A 12,858-nucleotide genomic window follows, 5' to 3' on the forward strand; every position below is an offset into this window, starting at 1 on the left:
AACTGAATCTGGACAACCACAAGGTTATGTATGTGCTCTAGGTCATTGCGTATTTCCTGCTCGGTGAGATTTGGATTGCAGTACCGGATGACAAGATTACGGCATGCTCCCAGAGCAATTTTGTGTGCAACGTGACCGGCCACAATGAATTGGCGGTCGTCCCATCTGATATCGACCTATACTCACATGAGTTAGCATATGGTAGACCTTACTTGCCAAAAGGAACAACCTTTGTATTCTTAATGTACAGTCCGTTGGCCTGGACATACTGATAGAAGGCGTGAGCATCGCTTGAGTGGAGAAAGGACAGGGCAACCATGTTATCCCTAGCTCGAAAATATATGTTGACAAGAAGCCCTCCCCTCACAATAGACGTAACATCTGCAATGGTGGTGCCTTCTGGAAGGTTCAGAAGCTGAACTGTTCGTGTAGCTGTTGGTTCCACTATGGGCTGCGAGGTGGTGCGTGCTAACAGGGCTCCAGATGGCGCATCATCGTCGTCCATGCTGTCGTTTTCTGAAGCGGCAGAAGAGTTGCTGGCTGATTCAGAGCCGTTGAATTTGGTTCCGTCCCCAGTAGACATGTTTGAATACGAGTTCGAGTACGGTAAGAAAGCATGTGGTCTCGCATGACTACCCCGGGATGATCGAGATGAGGCATGGAATTGGTGAGCTAGATCCGAGCCGCCAGGACCACTTGCAGAGACTTGAGAGCCATGGTTGACAGTATGGGGCTCGGAGGTATTAGACGAACTTTGCGTGCTGAGAAGCTGGGCTTTTGTGAGCGATGAACATGGATGTCAACAGTACAGTACGTTGGTACAGAAATGGAGAAGGAGCATTTTGCATACCTCAATTGTTTCTCTTGATACTCCACCATTGAGAAGATTGCGGCATAAAGTGTCTTTATGAGCACAGCCAAAAGTCAAAACCAAGAGGGGACGGTGTAAAGCTTTGAAAGAATTCCTCACCATACTGTTGGGCAGACCTAACAAGACTCGCATATTCATCTCGAGTAATTTGAAGGACTGGGAGCCTGAAGTCGGGGTCTGCCACCGGTAGGGACATTTTCTACTTACGATGAAGCATCGAGGTCAGTTTAGCAATCGAGAATGCGTTGAAAAGCTGCTGCCGAGGAGCTACGTACTGCTGACATCTGGAAGTATATCACCTGATGACTGCTTAATGGCAGTTTCAGGACAGAAAGAAAAGCAAAGCGCGGATGAAACGCAAAGAGCAGGCGAAAGACGATGAAAGGACAAAGTTAGGCTGCAGTTGCCAGATGATCTTACAAACGAACAAGGCAACTGGCAGCTGTTGACGCTCACGTGCATATGCAAGAAGACCAGCTCAGACAAGCAAAGCCGGCTTCCAAGCTTCTCAGGTATTGTCGACCAAAATGGCACGAATGGCTCATTAGAAAAAAAGGAAAAAATACAAAAGAAAAAAAAAAGAACAGAAAATTACCAGATTATTCATTATACAAGGGCGCTTGGCCACATAAGCTGGGCTGATTACTTCATTTATACGGAGTACGTGAGATGAACCTGGGATTGACATCGGGTCTGTCCAGACTGCTTTAGTCCCTACTACCTCAGTGCTCTGTAAATGTAAATAGATATCATTCTCTTGTGCAATTGCGCAACAATGAATCAAACCGTGGAGCCACAAGCAGTCGGGCGCCGGGGTTGATGTTCTTTGCGTCTTGAGCAGGTAGACAGACGTGGCCGTGTGAATGGGCTTCGAGAGCTATTAAGCAAACGTGATTCAGGAATGGACTTTCGGGCACCACCAGTCGCTTATGTAAGTAGACGTGGCCTTTGAAGTGCCGACTGGTCCTCTTGTGTTCGATCAAGAAAGTCATGAGTTCACTCGAGACTCGAGAAGCTGCGAGTATCAACGCTCGGCAGTAGCCACATTGGCACCATGTTGAACAAGCTATGCATATGAAGAAGTACCTAGTATATTTGACGTATGTACGGAGTATGTGCAGAGCCAAATGAGGCTGGTGGGGGGAAGATGAAACCGCCAGAGTACGGAGTCCTTCGAACCTACATGAAGGCTTGAGGAGGGCTTGCCTGAGGAGCTCACGATGCGAAAGAGCCAGGTCTATTGAAATGATATAAGTGCAAGGGCGGGCGTGAGGTGCCAGGCACGGGACATTCAACCTGGCGAATATTCCGTATTCTTTCTGGAGATGGATCGAGGCTAGAGGGAGCAGCAACTTTGAGGTGCCGGTTCCACTGGGCAGCAACGCTGCCACAAATACCATCACACGACGTGCGAGTGTTCGCAACCCGTTGGACAACTAAACAAACACGCATCATTCGGGTTTTTAGCCGCATTATTCGCTAATCCAATCAGGCCAGGTACCTTTTCATATAATTTTCGTTGTAAAAATACCTGTAAAACTTCTCTCAGCCACACAAGGCTCTGTAATTAAGGGCCCGCCAAGCTCACAATAAGCTACAACTGCTGCATTTCAAGCATATCCTAAATGCATCGAAGGCGGCAGTGAGGTCACGGGCTCCATAACGCCCCTGCCACCGGCCGGAAACCTTAAGTGACATTGATTGATAATAACTGTATCAGGCCTAATAATGGTGTGGTCATGATATATCATATGTGTGATATAGTTTCTTGTAATATGAAAGTTTATAGGGACTTCTCTTATCATATAAATTAAGTACCTTTTAAATACTAGCTTTATTGGCTGAAAATCCCTGTCGTGAGTCTCGTGACCTCGCTGCCGCCTTCGCTGCATTTAGGGGATTGGACTCCTTTCCCTCTATCACAGACTACAGTTAGTAGAAGTAGATTTAACTAATAAATAAACACCTCTTTTTACACCAACACTAAGTCAACTAATCTGGAATAACCCTATTAATAAGGCTACTAGTCAAGTTGAATCTATTTAATACGAGCCGCCGGCATAACAGCGTTAATAGCTTTAAATCACACACATCTTTTAAAGACCTCAAAAAACGCACCTTTAACCGTAAACCGCACACACACACACATTACGACGGGCGCCGATATGGCTGTGAAATTGAACAGACGCAAGCCACAGTAAAATTATATTTGTGGGCCGTCCGGCCTAATTTGGACTAGCGAATAATGGGGGCTAAAAAACCGAATAATGCGTGTTTAATTGTCCCAAGTCCCAACCCATCCCGTTGACTATTCCCGCTAGCACGTACTGTAGGACGCAGTGAACGCCTGATACCGAATGGGATCCGATAACTGGGCCGGCAAGGTCTATTTGTGTGCGGCGGGCAGAGGAGAAAGTGAGTGTGCGCAGGTGCCATTTTGGTAACGACCAAGAATATTAACCAATTGAAGATATCAAAAGATACTTGACTCACTTAAGAATTTATATGATTAAAATCGGTATAGGTACGTTTAAAAGCTATGAGTATATACTAACAAATTACCCTCACTGTGAAGATGTACTTAGCAAGTATCAGAGAAAAGTGGAGTATATACATAACTGGCACCTGCGCACACTGTGACACGGTGACACTCAAAGGGATGCATGAGAGATGAGAGAGGCATGATACGTTAAAAGAGGGCCGAGTTCAAAACACGAGGTCACGTGCACCGTATTGGCGTCTGTGGCCACCCACCACGCCCCTTCAAACCGTTCTAAATAGGTCTGGTCTATTGTTATTTTTGCTACCAGACATGCTGCGGGCGGGCGGCGCAAGCCAAGCATCTGCTCGAGGTGGCCGAGGGAAAAATGCATCATGGACAGTGCAATCCAGCGAGGTCCTTCCTGAATCCTCAGTCACCTACTGCCCTCGGCTAGTATTATCACTTGGAACGCAGTTGGGGTTATCATTACCAGCCAAAGCTGTGGCTGTCCTGGCCCGGAAACAAAAAAACCCTCGAAAAACAGCCCGGTCCCCATGCGGAGTTCTGCAGTGCTTCAAGCCATCGTGAATGCAAATGTTATTGTGGGACAATTTCTAATTAAGTACGATGAAGCTACGCCTGTTTGGGCCAAGTGCACAGGAGGCACCGCCTGGCTCGTGCCGTGGTGGATGCATTCGTCAAGTAGGCCCAGTCCGTCCAGTGGCTGTTGGCGGCTCACTCAGTGGCCCGGTCAACTGTACGGCTCGGGAGTCAACAGTCTTAACACTGAACATTTCTTTGTGCACAGCACCACAGCTAGTAGAGCCTTTAGGGGCTGACTGGTTGCTCTGGTTCGTCGCCTGGTTGGCCACACGTGCATTTGCCAGTTGGCCCCAGAGATCGGGGTTCCTCTCACATTTACTCACACGCACCCTCGTTGGTTCCCACCACCACCCTGTCCTCATCTGCCTCTCTTTTGCCCAACTCTCCCCCGGTCAACCCGAACCGAGGAAAAAAAAGAGACGACGACTCTTGCCTCGTCACTCTTTTTTTTGTCTCTCGCTTTTTGCTGCACTTGCTTTCCGATTAGATTTGTTCCCGACACTCGCTTCTTCTGCCTCCCACTCGTCTCGTTCCTCTCCCCGAAACTTTGCTCCGCGTCGACCAACGTTCAGCCAGTCTCCCCCCGTTGCCATCACCGCCCCGACCGTTTGAACCGCCTTCGCTGTCAACGAAAGAAAAGTATTCCTTATCCAGTGTCATTCGTGGTCAATTATTGGAGTTGTCATATTCTTGCGTCGACTATCTTTTACCAGCCGTGATTGCTTGACGTTATTAGCGTCTGGGCCGTTGCAGCTTCGTTTCACTTGACTGTCCACCCCCAGCAACACATACTCGTCATGCGTCCTGCTCAGTCCTTGGTGCAACTGGCCCTGTGCCTTTCAACCTGTGGCTCTGTTGCCTCGGCATTAGAATGGCCACGATGGCTACCCGAGCTAGATGCCCTCATCGTACGAGCCGATAGTAGTAGCGACTCTGGCCAAACTTCTGGTATGTTCTACAAGTGTGGTGAAGCCCTGTCCATTAATCAACCACACTTTCACTTATTCATGTTGCTCCCGCCGTGATTGTTTTATTCTATTAACCCTAGGCTTCAGTACTTACTGGAAAAGAACCTTCTCAAACATCCCTACCAGAAGTATCAGCATCCGCAACAGACGCTGCGAGTTCCCAAGCCGGCGGCAAAACAACTGGCGACTTGAATACCGCAAAGCCGACAAAGACTGGAAAGTCCGGCACTGTTGCCACTGCAACCAAGAAGGCAACCGCGACGCACACTCAGTTTTCCGCGGATGCCCCCCCAGCCGGTATCAGCATGCAGACACCTAATACTAATCTGCAGCCTAGTGGGCTATACAAGATTAGTGACTACGTTACCTGGTCCTGGAACTACACCTCGCTGCTAGGAACCCCGACTGCCATTGATGTCATTGTCAGTTGTTCCGCAGCAAGCGAGACCTGGACCCTGACTGGCAACATGTCCTTCTCAACCGCAGTCAGCTACGTGTGGGACACCAAAAAGCAAGCCAACGACATCCAAAGCCCACTGGGTGTTCAGCAATACACCTTAATTGTCAAGGATTCAGATGCCAGCATTACCCAGGCTCCCGAAGCCGGTTATCTTGGTGCATTTACTAGTTATACATTCGGCATGTACACTGGCCAGCCATACACGCCCTATGCTGACTGGACTTGCCCGGGGACTTGCAGTGCTGCTTCTTCGGCCTTTGACCGTCAAGCTGTTGGTCTTGCTATTATCACAAGCATTGTAACGTTCCTGAGCTTTACTTGGTTTGTCGCCGGTTTAGGATTACATTGAGAGAATCCTGCCGGATCTTGCACAGAGGCAATATCCTTCTAGAAATGCCATTTCGACGTTTTTGACCGACTTTATTGGTCGAGACTCAAAGACGGAAGCTGTCTCGTTTGCAGCTGTCGCAAACCTGCTTGATGCCGGGCGTTGATTGAAAGAAATGGATGAAAATTTAAGCTGAAGCCTGATTTTATTGTTTCTTACACATATGTATTCTCGTTTTGGGTACTCTTATGGCCGGGCATTTGAAGTCTTTGCAGCATTTACTTTGGAGGAAGGAAATACAGGGCGAGTCATTTTGGAAATTGGGTTTTCGGCTTAGGGTGTACTGATTTATGGCCGGTGGAGTTGGACTTGGTATACATCTTCTAATGAAGCTAGATGCATTAATTAATTTTTATTTTTTTAGCTGCCTATTGGACAATGCTTGTGTCTCCATGATTAAATCCCAATTGATATTTCAACATGACGTCTTTGCGCTTCGAAATACCATCATCAGTAGAATCAAAATTTCGTGTTTTGCCTGGAGTATTATGGTAGCGATGCAGTAGACAAAAAGCAATAGCCTCAACCAAAATATATCTGGCCAAGAAGTCTTCAATACGACTTTCATAACCTTTACACCATTCGCAGTGTGAAGCCAGCTCCACGCTCCTCCTTGTCCCGCCCCTGGAAGATGCCGCTCAGGTCGACATCTCCTAAAGCGACTGCTTGTCCTCTGACGGGCGCATTTGGCTCATGTCGACGTCTCCGCTCCTGGCCTGCTTTGCTAGGGAATGTCGGAAACATGTTCTCAGGCTTCGGTTTAGGATCCTGTCGGAAGTATTCGTGGCTGAGCATCTCCTTTGCCGACGGCCGCCGGTCCGGATCCAAAGCTAACAAGTCATTCAAGAGGCTCGCCCCGGCGGTGGTCATGCTGGGAAATCGTGCTCGCACAACGGACCCGGTGGACAGCCCGGTCTTGGGAAGCTTCAAGCTTCGCGCGTTGGGGAGCTTTCGAAACCCGGGCCACGATTCCTCAGTTGGCACGCCGCACAATTCGAAGATCTTGGACATTTGGTCCACTTCGTTGGAGCCCTGAAGCAAGGGCTCGCGCGTGATGAGCTCGCCGAATATACAGCCCACGCTCCACATGTCGACTGCTGCGTCGTACGTCTTTGTGCCCAGGAGCAATTCCGGGGCGCGGTACCACAATGTCACGACGAGTTGAGTCAGTTTGGGGGCCGGATCGCCGACGTAGCGAGCCATGCCAAAGTCGGCAATCTTGAGCTGGCCACGGTTGTTTAGAAGGATATTGGACGTTTTGAGGTCACGGTGGATGATCCAATTTTCGTGCAGGTAGGACACGCCCGACGTTAGTTGTAGGAGGAGACGCTTGACTTCGGATGAGAGGAAAGGTTCGGGCATGTCTTCGAGGATGCCCTTGAGGTCGTGTTCGACGAACTCGAGGACGAGGAATACGGAGCTGCCGGGATGGGCGTTAGGGCACGCACAAGGGCCGCTGTGGTCGAGTGGCAAGGGACTTTCGGGGATGCAGACTCACTTGTCCAGCTTGGAAGTATCCTCGCCAACGACAACCTCCTCTAAATGCACGATGTTGCGATGCTTACAGTCCTGCAAGATCTGAATCTCTCGCAACCCCGTCACCGGCAGACCATTTCGATCCGACGGCTCAAGCTTCAACCTCTTGAGTGCTACGATTTTCCCAGTGGCACGCTCTGTTCCCCTTATGACCCAACCGTATGTGCCTTCTTCGATATCGTTGAGCTTGTCGTAGTTGTCAACACTGCGACTTTTGCCCCAAGTCCCCGTATCCTCGAACCGCAGGAGCTTTATTGGCTTGGGGTCGTTGCTGCTGGTGCTTCCCTGTGTCGTGTTCTCTCCGGTCTCGGGCGTGACTCTGCGTCGTTTGGACGGTCTGTCAGTCTCGTTGTCGCGACCCGACTCCGGGCCTCGTGAAGATGATGCGGTAAGCGCCGTTTGTTTGTCTGCCTCAATCCTACGCGCCCTCTCTGCCTTCTTCCGACGCTTCTCTTCTTTTTCCTGTTTCAGCCTTGCGTCTAACTCGGCGTCTTCCTCCGTGTCTGCCCATCTCGACTTGCCCTTGCTGGCCATGACGGCGAGCCCGAAAAAAAAAAAAACAAAGAAAAGAGCAACAGCCTGGTTTGAGCTTGGGCGGACTTGTACGGGGCTCTGTCGTTTTGCGGTTCGGTAAAATCTTTGGAGAGATTGAAACTCGGGCAATTGAATATTCGAAAACGCTTATTATCCCGATTATCCTAGAGGAAGAGAAGCAGCAGGTATGTAGGAACACAAATGGAAGGATGAATATACAATAAAAAGGTGTTGCACTACAAAAGGGCGCGGGGCGGCGAAGCTCCGGCGGTCGCTCGTTATCCATCCATCTCTCCCCCGTCTTTTATCTTATCGCAGCTCCAGATGCGACGACCTCAAAAAGTTCAGGTCGAATGACCGCATCCACGACGCCCATCGCAGGCCACGCAACAGGAAAAGTCGGAAGAGGCCAGCTGCTCAATTCCATTTTTAATTGCAGTAACTATTTGTGGTATCTCTTCATGAGATCGATATTAGCTGCAGTGACCTGTCGAGGTCTCCAGCGCATCTCACGTCAATGCGCCGTCTCATCCCCTAGTCAACGTTGCGCTTCAAAACTGCAGACATCTCTAGCTACAAGGAACTTTTCGGCATCTACCTCTTTTCTCGGACAGGAGAGACAATGGTCAACGCCGTTGGCGAAGCAGCTCTTCGAAGCTATATCGGTAGGTTCACGGAACAGCCTTGGCTCAGCTTAGCATGACGCCGCGCCATCAAGGTCATTGCTAACCGCCCTATAGACGACGGGCCCAGTGCCGTTGGCGAGCTACATGCGCATGTGTTTGACTGGAGATCTGGGCGGTTATTATACCGGTGCAATCGGACAGAATCACGACCAGTTCGGCGTCAAGGGAGACTTCGTCACGTCCCCTGAAATCTCTCAGATATTCGGTGAGCTAGTTGGCGTGTGGTTTATTGCCGAATGGATCAGCCAGGGCCAGCCTAAACAGGGAGTTCAGTTGATCGAGGTTGGACCTGGTCGCGGTACGCTCATGGATGACATGCTGCGAGTAAGTTCGCATTTACCACTTCCCAAGCCGTCTTTACTATTGATAGCCTTATTGCACCAATATGTACATTGTACCGGCAACTCTAAGACGTCTTTTCCCAGACCATAAAACGCTTTCCCGCCATGGTTGACAGCATTGAATCGGTCTTCATGGTCGAGGCAAGTCCAGAGCTTCGGGAGAAGCAGAAAACGCTTCTTTGCGGCTCTGATGCCCCGTCCGAAGACTGTGCAGCTGGTTCTCGCAGCACAGGAAAACATTTAGGGAAGCCCGTCGTATGGGCCGAAAGCCTAAAGTCAATTCCAATTGGTAAGTCTGGCTCCTGCGTCTGCCTTCTAGAAACTTTTTCCGTAACCAAACTTGCTGGTAGAACCCAACAAAGTTCCATTCATTGTGGCACACGAGTTCTTTGATGCCCTTCCGATTCACTGCTTTCAATCGGCTCCGGCACCGGCATCAACCCCCGAGACAGCATCAACCCGCACATCGACGGTCAAACCTTCCCCCACGGAAGCAAACTCGTCGCCGGCGTACGAGTGGCGAGAAATGATGGTTTCGCCCACGCACCCTGCCGAGGTTGCTTCAGATCAAGCAAAAGCGAAGGCAGCTGGTAGGGAGACTTCTGCCGCAGAGTTTCAGCTCATTCTCTCTTCGAAGCCTACCAGGCATTCTCGCTACCTTCCCGAGTCGTCTCCAAGGTACCGACAACTCAAGCAGTCCCCAGGCTCTGTGGTCGAAATATGTCCCGACGCCTCTCTGTATGCCGCGGATTTTGCCGCTCGCATCGGTGGCTCTGACAAGGTGAAAAAGCCGCAACCATGTGGTGCTGCTTTAATTTTGGATTACGGCACATCCGACACCATCCCAATTAATTCCCTGAGAGGTATCCGACACCACAAGCTGGTCAGTCCCTTCTCAGCGCCAGGCCTTGTCGACCTGAGTGCCGATGTGGACTTTACAGCCATTGCCGAAGCTGCTACCCTGGCCAGTGACGGAGTTGAGGTTCACGGCCCAGTGCCACAAGCCGATTTCCTTGAGCTCATGGGCATACGAGAGCGGGCAGAAATGCTCATCAAGGCTGCAGGCACCGATGAATCAACGGCGCAGAGAATTAGAAAGTCATGGAAGCGACTTGTCGATCGAGGACCCAGCGGGATGGGCAAAATTTATAAAGCTCTTGCCATTTTGCCTGAGAATGATGGTCGAAGACGCCCTGTAGGATTTGGGGGCGATGTTTTATCCAGGTAGCTCGACCAAGTTCATGACCCGTGTAGTATATTTGTATGGTCGAGGTTTCATGCAAGGCAATGTAAAACCCATTGTATAGTGCAAAGCTGGAGTATAGACTGATGTGAGTCAATGGCTCCAGAGCAAGCTTGACCTAGATAGTCGTAATATTACCATAATAAATTGGAACTATAAGAAATCTAGGAGAAAGCATGACCAAATTCCCTCCCGTGCAATCAATGACGCCTTCTGAGTCTATTACTTATTTTCGTACAAGCTTGGCATTCTCTTCGTCACTTCCATCATCTGACAACCTGTCGCCGTCCTCCCCTACAGCAAAAATAGTCTCCCCATCAATAGACTCTCGCGGGATGCTCCGCGTGGAGTTCTGCTGATGACTGTTCGGTTGAGTCGGAGCAGAACTGGCAATTCCGGTGATAGGTGGTGGGTGAGGCTGATTCTTGCCAGCCTCGGCGTCTTCATCATCATCCCAATCGTCGGGGACGCCAATGTCACCAATCTCGAAGTTCCCATCGTCATCTTGAGCTATCTCATCACTCATAGCAAAACGACGATTGTTAGCGGTAGGGCGCCATACGTAGGCGACGAATGCAACGTCTACAAAATAGACAATGTTTAGCCAGCCATCCAGGACAAACCACCGTGATTTCCAATGATTGGGAACAAAGTCGGGATCATTTATGGAGGCGAAAGTGAAGCTTGTGAAGAAAAAGAAGGCAAAGATGACAATAATGCTGATAAGAATCGACCACCAAAGTTTTCTGTACATAGCCTCCTTTGCATGCTGCTTCCGCTGTCTAAGATCCTTCAGAGTGAAGTTGAGGGAGTTGAGAGTCCACACATAAAATGCTGTCAGCGTTCCGGCCAGAGGTAGGACAATGAGGAGAACAAATGGGCCTAAACGGCAGGTTAGCGGAAATCCCTACGACAGTGTGATATCTGCAGAATTTTCTTATCGCTCAATACATACCGGCACTTTCAGGTGAGACAACAAGACTGGTGATGGAATAGACCAGACCAAAGACAAAGTGAGCAGCCGCGAGCCATCGCACATATATCATGGTACGCCCAAGAGTGGGCTTGACGACGCCATATCCCATGCATACAATGAGTAAAAGGAAGAATGAGAAAGAGTTCCGTGCAGCATTCAGGATGCCGACTACAATGAGGAAGGCCTTGGATCCCACGCCGGAGCCTCCGTTGTTTTGAAAATCTAGTGGCATAAGTTAGTAAAAGCGCACAAGGTCTAGGCCCTTGGCAGTTGTAGGCTGAACAAACCGTAGTAACCCCATGTAATGAGCATTTCCACTACTAGAAAGACTAATATCGCCGTTATGTAGTTTTGGACCGCCACTGGAGATGTGTTAGAGCATTGCGATTGGGTATTCTGTTTTTCAAAAGGCAGTGAGTGACCGAGACATACAGATGTCATGGCGATGCTGGTAGTACAGGAAGCCCCAGTATCCTGCCATGAGCGCATAGATGATGGACATGGCGCCGTAGAAAGGTAGTTTGGGAATCTGGGTGGCTTGTAATTCACCGTAAGCATTTCGGAATTCAACAACAGCGTTGTACTTGTCGATGGTGTAGCCCTGTGTCACAACACAGTAATATCCAGTCTTCTTCAAGGAATATTGAATTGGACTCGCGTCCTTGAGATGAACAGCCTTTGTCAAGATGAGGGCGTTTGATTTCTCGGTGGCATTGTGAGAAACAACAAACTCGCCGATATCAGTGGTATTGCAATGTCCAGATTTTACAAACTCCTCGGTACAAATGGGTAGCTGCTGGGAGAAGGAGAAATGGTTAGATATATCGCGATCATCAGAAATGCAAAGATACAACGCAGCATTGGGAGTTTGGCAAACGAAAGGGGGACGGGCTCGTACTCGTCTTTGGCCATCTGGGTCAGGGACGCCAACAAATTTATTATCTCGCCACTGGAAGATTATCAAGCTCACGATGGGGTCGGTGCCTTCTGGTATACTAGAGTTGAAAAACTTGACGAGGATAAATGGGTCAATCGGTCCGCCCCATGTCTGCCGACTGTACATGCCTACAAGAGTTTGTTAGATGGGTCGCGATAATGCTGGCCAAGGGGTTGCGAACCAGAGCAATATTGATGATTGGCATCTGTGTCATCCTGTCATGGAACAAAAGCCGTCAGAGTAGGGTTCTCAAGGTAGGTGGCATATTGTGCAAGCTCACAATGGCAACTTCGTGGGCCAAGGACGTCCAGAAGGATAAGGCCAAGGCAAGGAGCCCGAGGAAGAGCCTCATGGTGGACAGAGAGCTGCAGCAAGATCGCTATGTCGAGAAGCGCAAGTAACAGGGAGAGGACGTAGGTGTTGCCACCTGGGGCTCGGTTTCGTCGGTGCGACAGCGGTTTGATGAGGCCGGTGGTTGAGCGTAGCAGTGGGCTATTAGGTAGAATAGGATGTTGGAGGTTCGTATGAAGTCCTCAGCTCGAGTGGCAGCTCCGTAATGTGATGAGCATCTCTTCAGGGCGCGAGTGTCGGAGTAGAATCCAGTGAGCGACAATGTAATATTGATATCGTGTGGGATTCCGAATCGCCTGAATCCCGGTCACGAAAGCAGGACTATTCTGCGATTGTCGGTGTTGTGTAAGAATTGCTGCGCCCGAGAAGTCGAGGCTTGGCCGTGGAGACGTGGCAGTCTGAAGCTCTGCGGAGTAGCTGAGCGTCCTTTACTAGCCACCTGCCCCACTGAGACGTGAACGGTACAATTGATAACTTACTTT

General features: G+C 49.7%; 5 protein-coding genes across 5 annotated transcripts; 2 read left to right on the plus strand and 3 right to left on the minus strand.

Annotated features, from left to right (window-relative positions):
- Window positions 1-208: 208 nt before the first annotated feature.
- Window positions 209-583, minus strand: J3458_009011 (uncharacterized protein; the record flags this gene model as incomplete). Its single annotated transcript, XM_007816468.1, has 1 exon — window positions 209-583. The coding sequence occupies one exon, from the start codon at window positions 581-583 to the stop codon at window positions 209-211; it is 375 nt and encodes a 124-aa protein (XP_007814659.1).
- Window positions 584-4,000: 3,417 nt separating this feature from the next.
- Window positions 4,001-6,139, plus strand: J3458_009012 (uncharacterized protein). Its single transcript, XM_007814649.2, has 2 exons — window positions 4,001-4,904; window positions 5,012-6,139. The coding sequence occupies exons 1-2, from the start codon at window positions 4,754-4,756 to the stop codon at window positions 5,731-5,733; spliced, it is 873 nt and encodes a 290-aa protein (XP_007812840.1). The 5' UTR covers window positions 4,001-4,753; the 3' UTR covers window positions 5,734-6,139.
- Window position 6,140: 1 nt separating this feature from the next.
- J3458_009013 (uncharacterized protein) lies at window positions 6,141-8,057 on the minus strand. The gene is made up of 2 exons (XM_007814648.2): window positions 7,271-8,057; window positions 6,141-7,192 (listed from the first exon to the last, which is right to left on the minus strand). The coding sequence occupies exons 1-2, from the start codon at window positions 7,840-7,842 to the stop codon at window positions 6,346-6,348; spliced, it is 1,419 nt and encodes a 472-aa protein (XP_007812839.2). The 5' UTR covers window positions 7,843-8,057; the 3' UTR covers window positions 6,141-6,345.
- A 116-nt stretch (window positions 8,058-8,173) lies between these two features.
- On the plus strand, window positions 8,174-10,267 carry J3458_009014 (uncharacterized protein). Its single transcript, XM_066119512.1, has 4 exons — window positions 8,174-8,507; window positions 8,583-8,852; window positions 8,954-9,158; window positions 9,220-10,267. Exons 1-4 carry the CDS (start codon window positions 8,196-8,198, stop codon window positions 10,095-10,097), a joined length of 1,665 nt encoding a protein of 554 aa, XP_065975307.1. The 5' UTR covers window positions 8,174-8,195; the 3' UTR covers window positions 10,098-10,267.
- On the minus strand, window positions 8,583-12,750 carry J3458_009015 (uncharacterized protein). The gene is made up of 7 exons (XM_066119513.1): window positions 12,306-12,750; window positions 12,207-12,240; window positions 11,987-12,153; window positions 11,521-11,881; window positions 11,376-11,450; window positions 11,068-11,310; window positions 8,583-10,994 (listed from the first exon to the last, which is right to left on the minus strand). The coding sequence occupies exons 1-7, from the start codon at window positions 12,375-12,377 to the stop codon at window positions 10,339-10,341; spliced, it is 1,608 nt and encodes a 535-aa protein (XP_065975308.1). The 5' UTR covers window positions 12,378-12,750; the 3' UTR covers window positions 8,583-10,338.
- Between the last annotated feature and the right edge of the window lie 108 nt (window positions 12,751-12,858).

The sequence above is a fragment of the Metarhizium acridum genome, assembly GCF_019434415.1.
Source record: "Metarhizium acridum strain ARSEF 324 chromosome Unknown scaffold_141, whole genome shotgun sequence".
In the NCBI taxonomy this organism is placed as follows: Eukaryota; Fungi; Ascomycota; class Sordariomycetes; order Hypocreales; family Clavicipitaceae; genus Metarhizium; species Metarhizium acridum.

Coding starts and splice junctions, on each gene's coding strand:
- J3458_009012 (XM_007814649.2), top strand. CDS start 4,754: ATGCGTCCTGCTCAGTCCTTGGTGCAACTGGCCCTGTGCCTTTCAACC. Junction 4,905..5,011: donor CGACTCTGGCCAAACTTCTG/GTATGTTCTACA, acceptor CCTAGGCTTCAG/TACTTACTGGAAAAGAACCT.
- J3458_009013 (XM_007814648.2), bottom strand. CDS start 7,842: ATGGCCAGCAAGGGCAAGTCGAGATGGGCAGACACGGAGGAAGACGCC. Junction 7,193..7,270: donor GATACTTCCAAGCTGGACAA/GTGAGTCTGCAT, acceptor CCATCCCGGCAG/CTCCGTATTCCTCGTCCTCG.
- J3458_009014 (XM_066119512.1), top strand. CDS start 8,196: ATGACCGCATCCACGACGCCCATCGCAGGCCACGCAACAGGAAAAGTC. Junction 8,853..8,953: donor TCATGGATGACATGCTGCGA/GTAAGTTCGCAT, acceptor GTCTTTTCCCAG/ACCATAAAACGCTTTCCCGC. Junction 9,159..9,219: donor CCTAAAGTCAATTCCAATTG/GTAAGTCTGGCT, acceptor ACTTGCTGGTAG/AACCCAACAAAGTTCCATTC.
- J3458_009015 (XM_066119513.1), bottom strand. CDS start 12,377: ATGAGGCTCTTCCTCGGGCTCCTTGCCTTGGCCTTATCCTTCTGGACG. Junction 11,451..11,520: donor CCAGCATCGCCATGACATCT/GTATGTCTCGGT, acceptor ACACATCTCCAG/TGGCGGTCCAAAACTACATA. Junction 10,995..11,067: donor TGTCTCACCTGAAAGTGCCG/GTATGTATTGAG, acceptor CCTGCCGTTTAG/GCCCATTTGTTCTCCTCATT.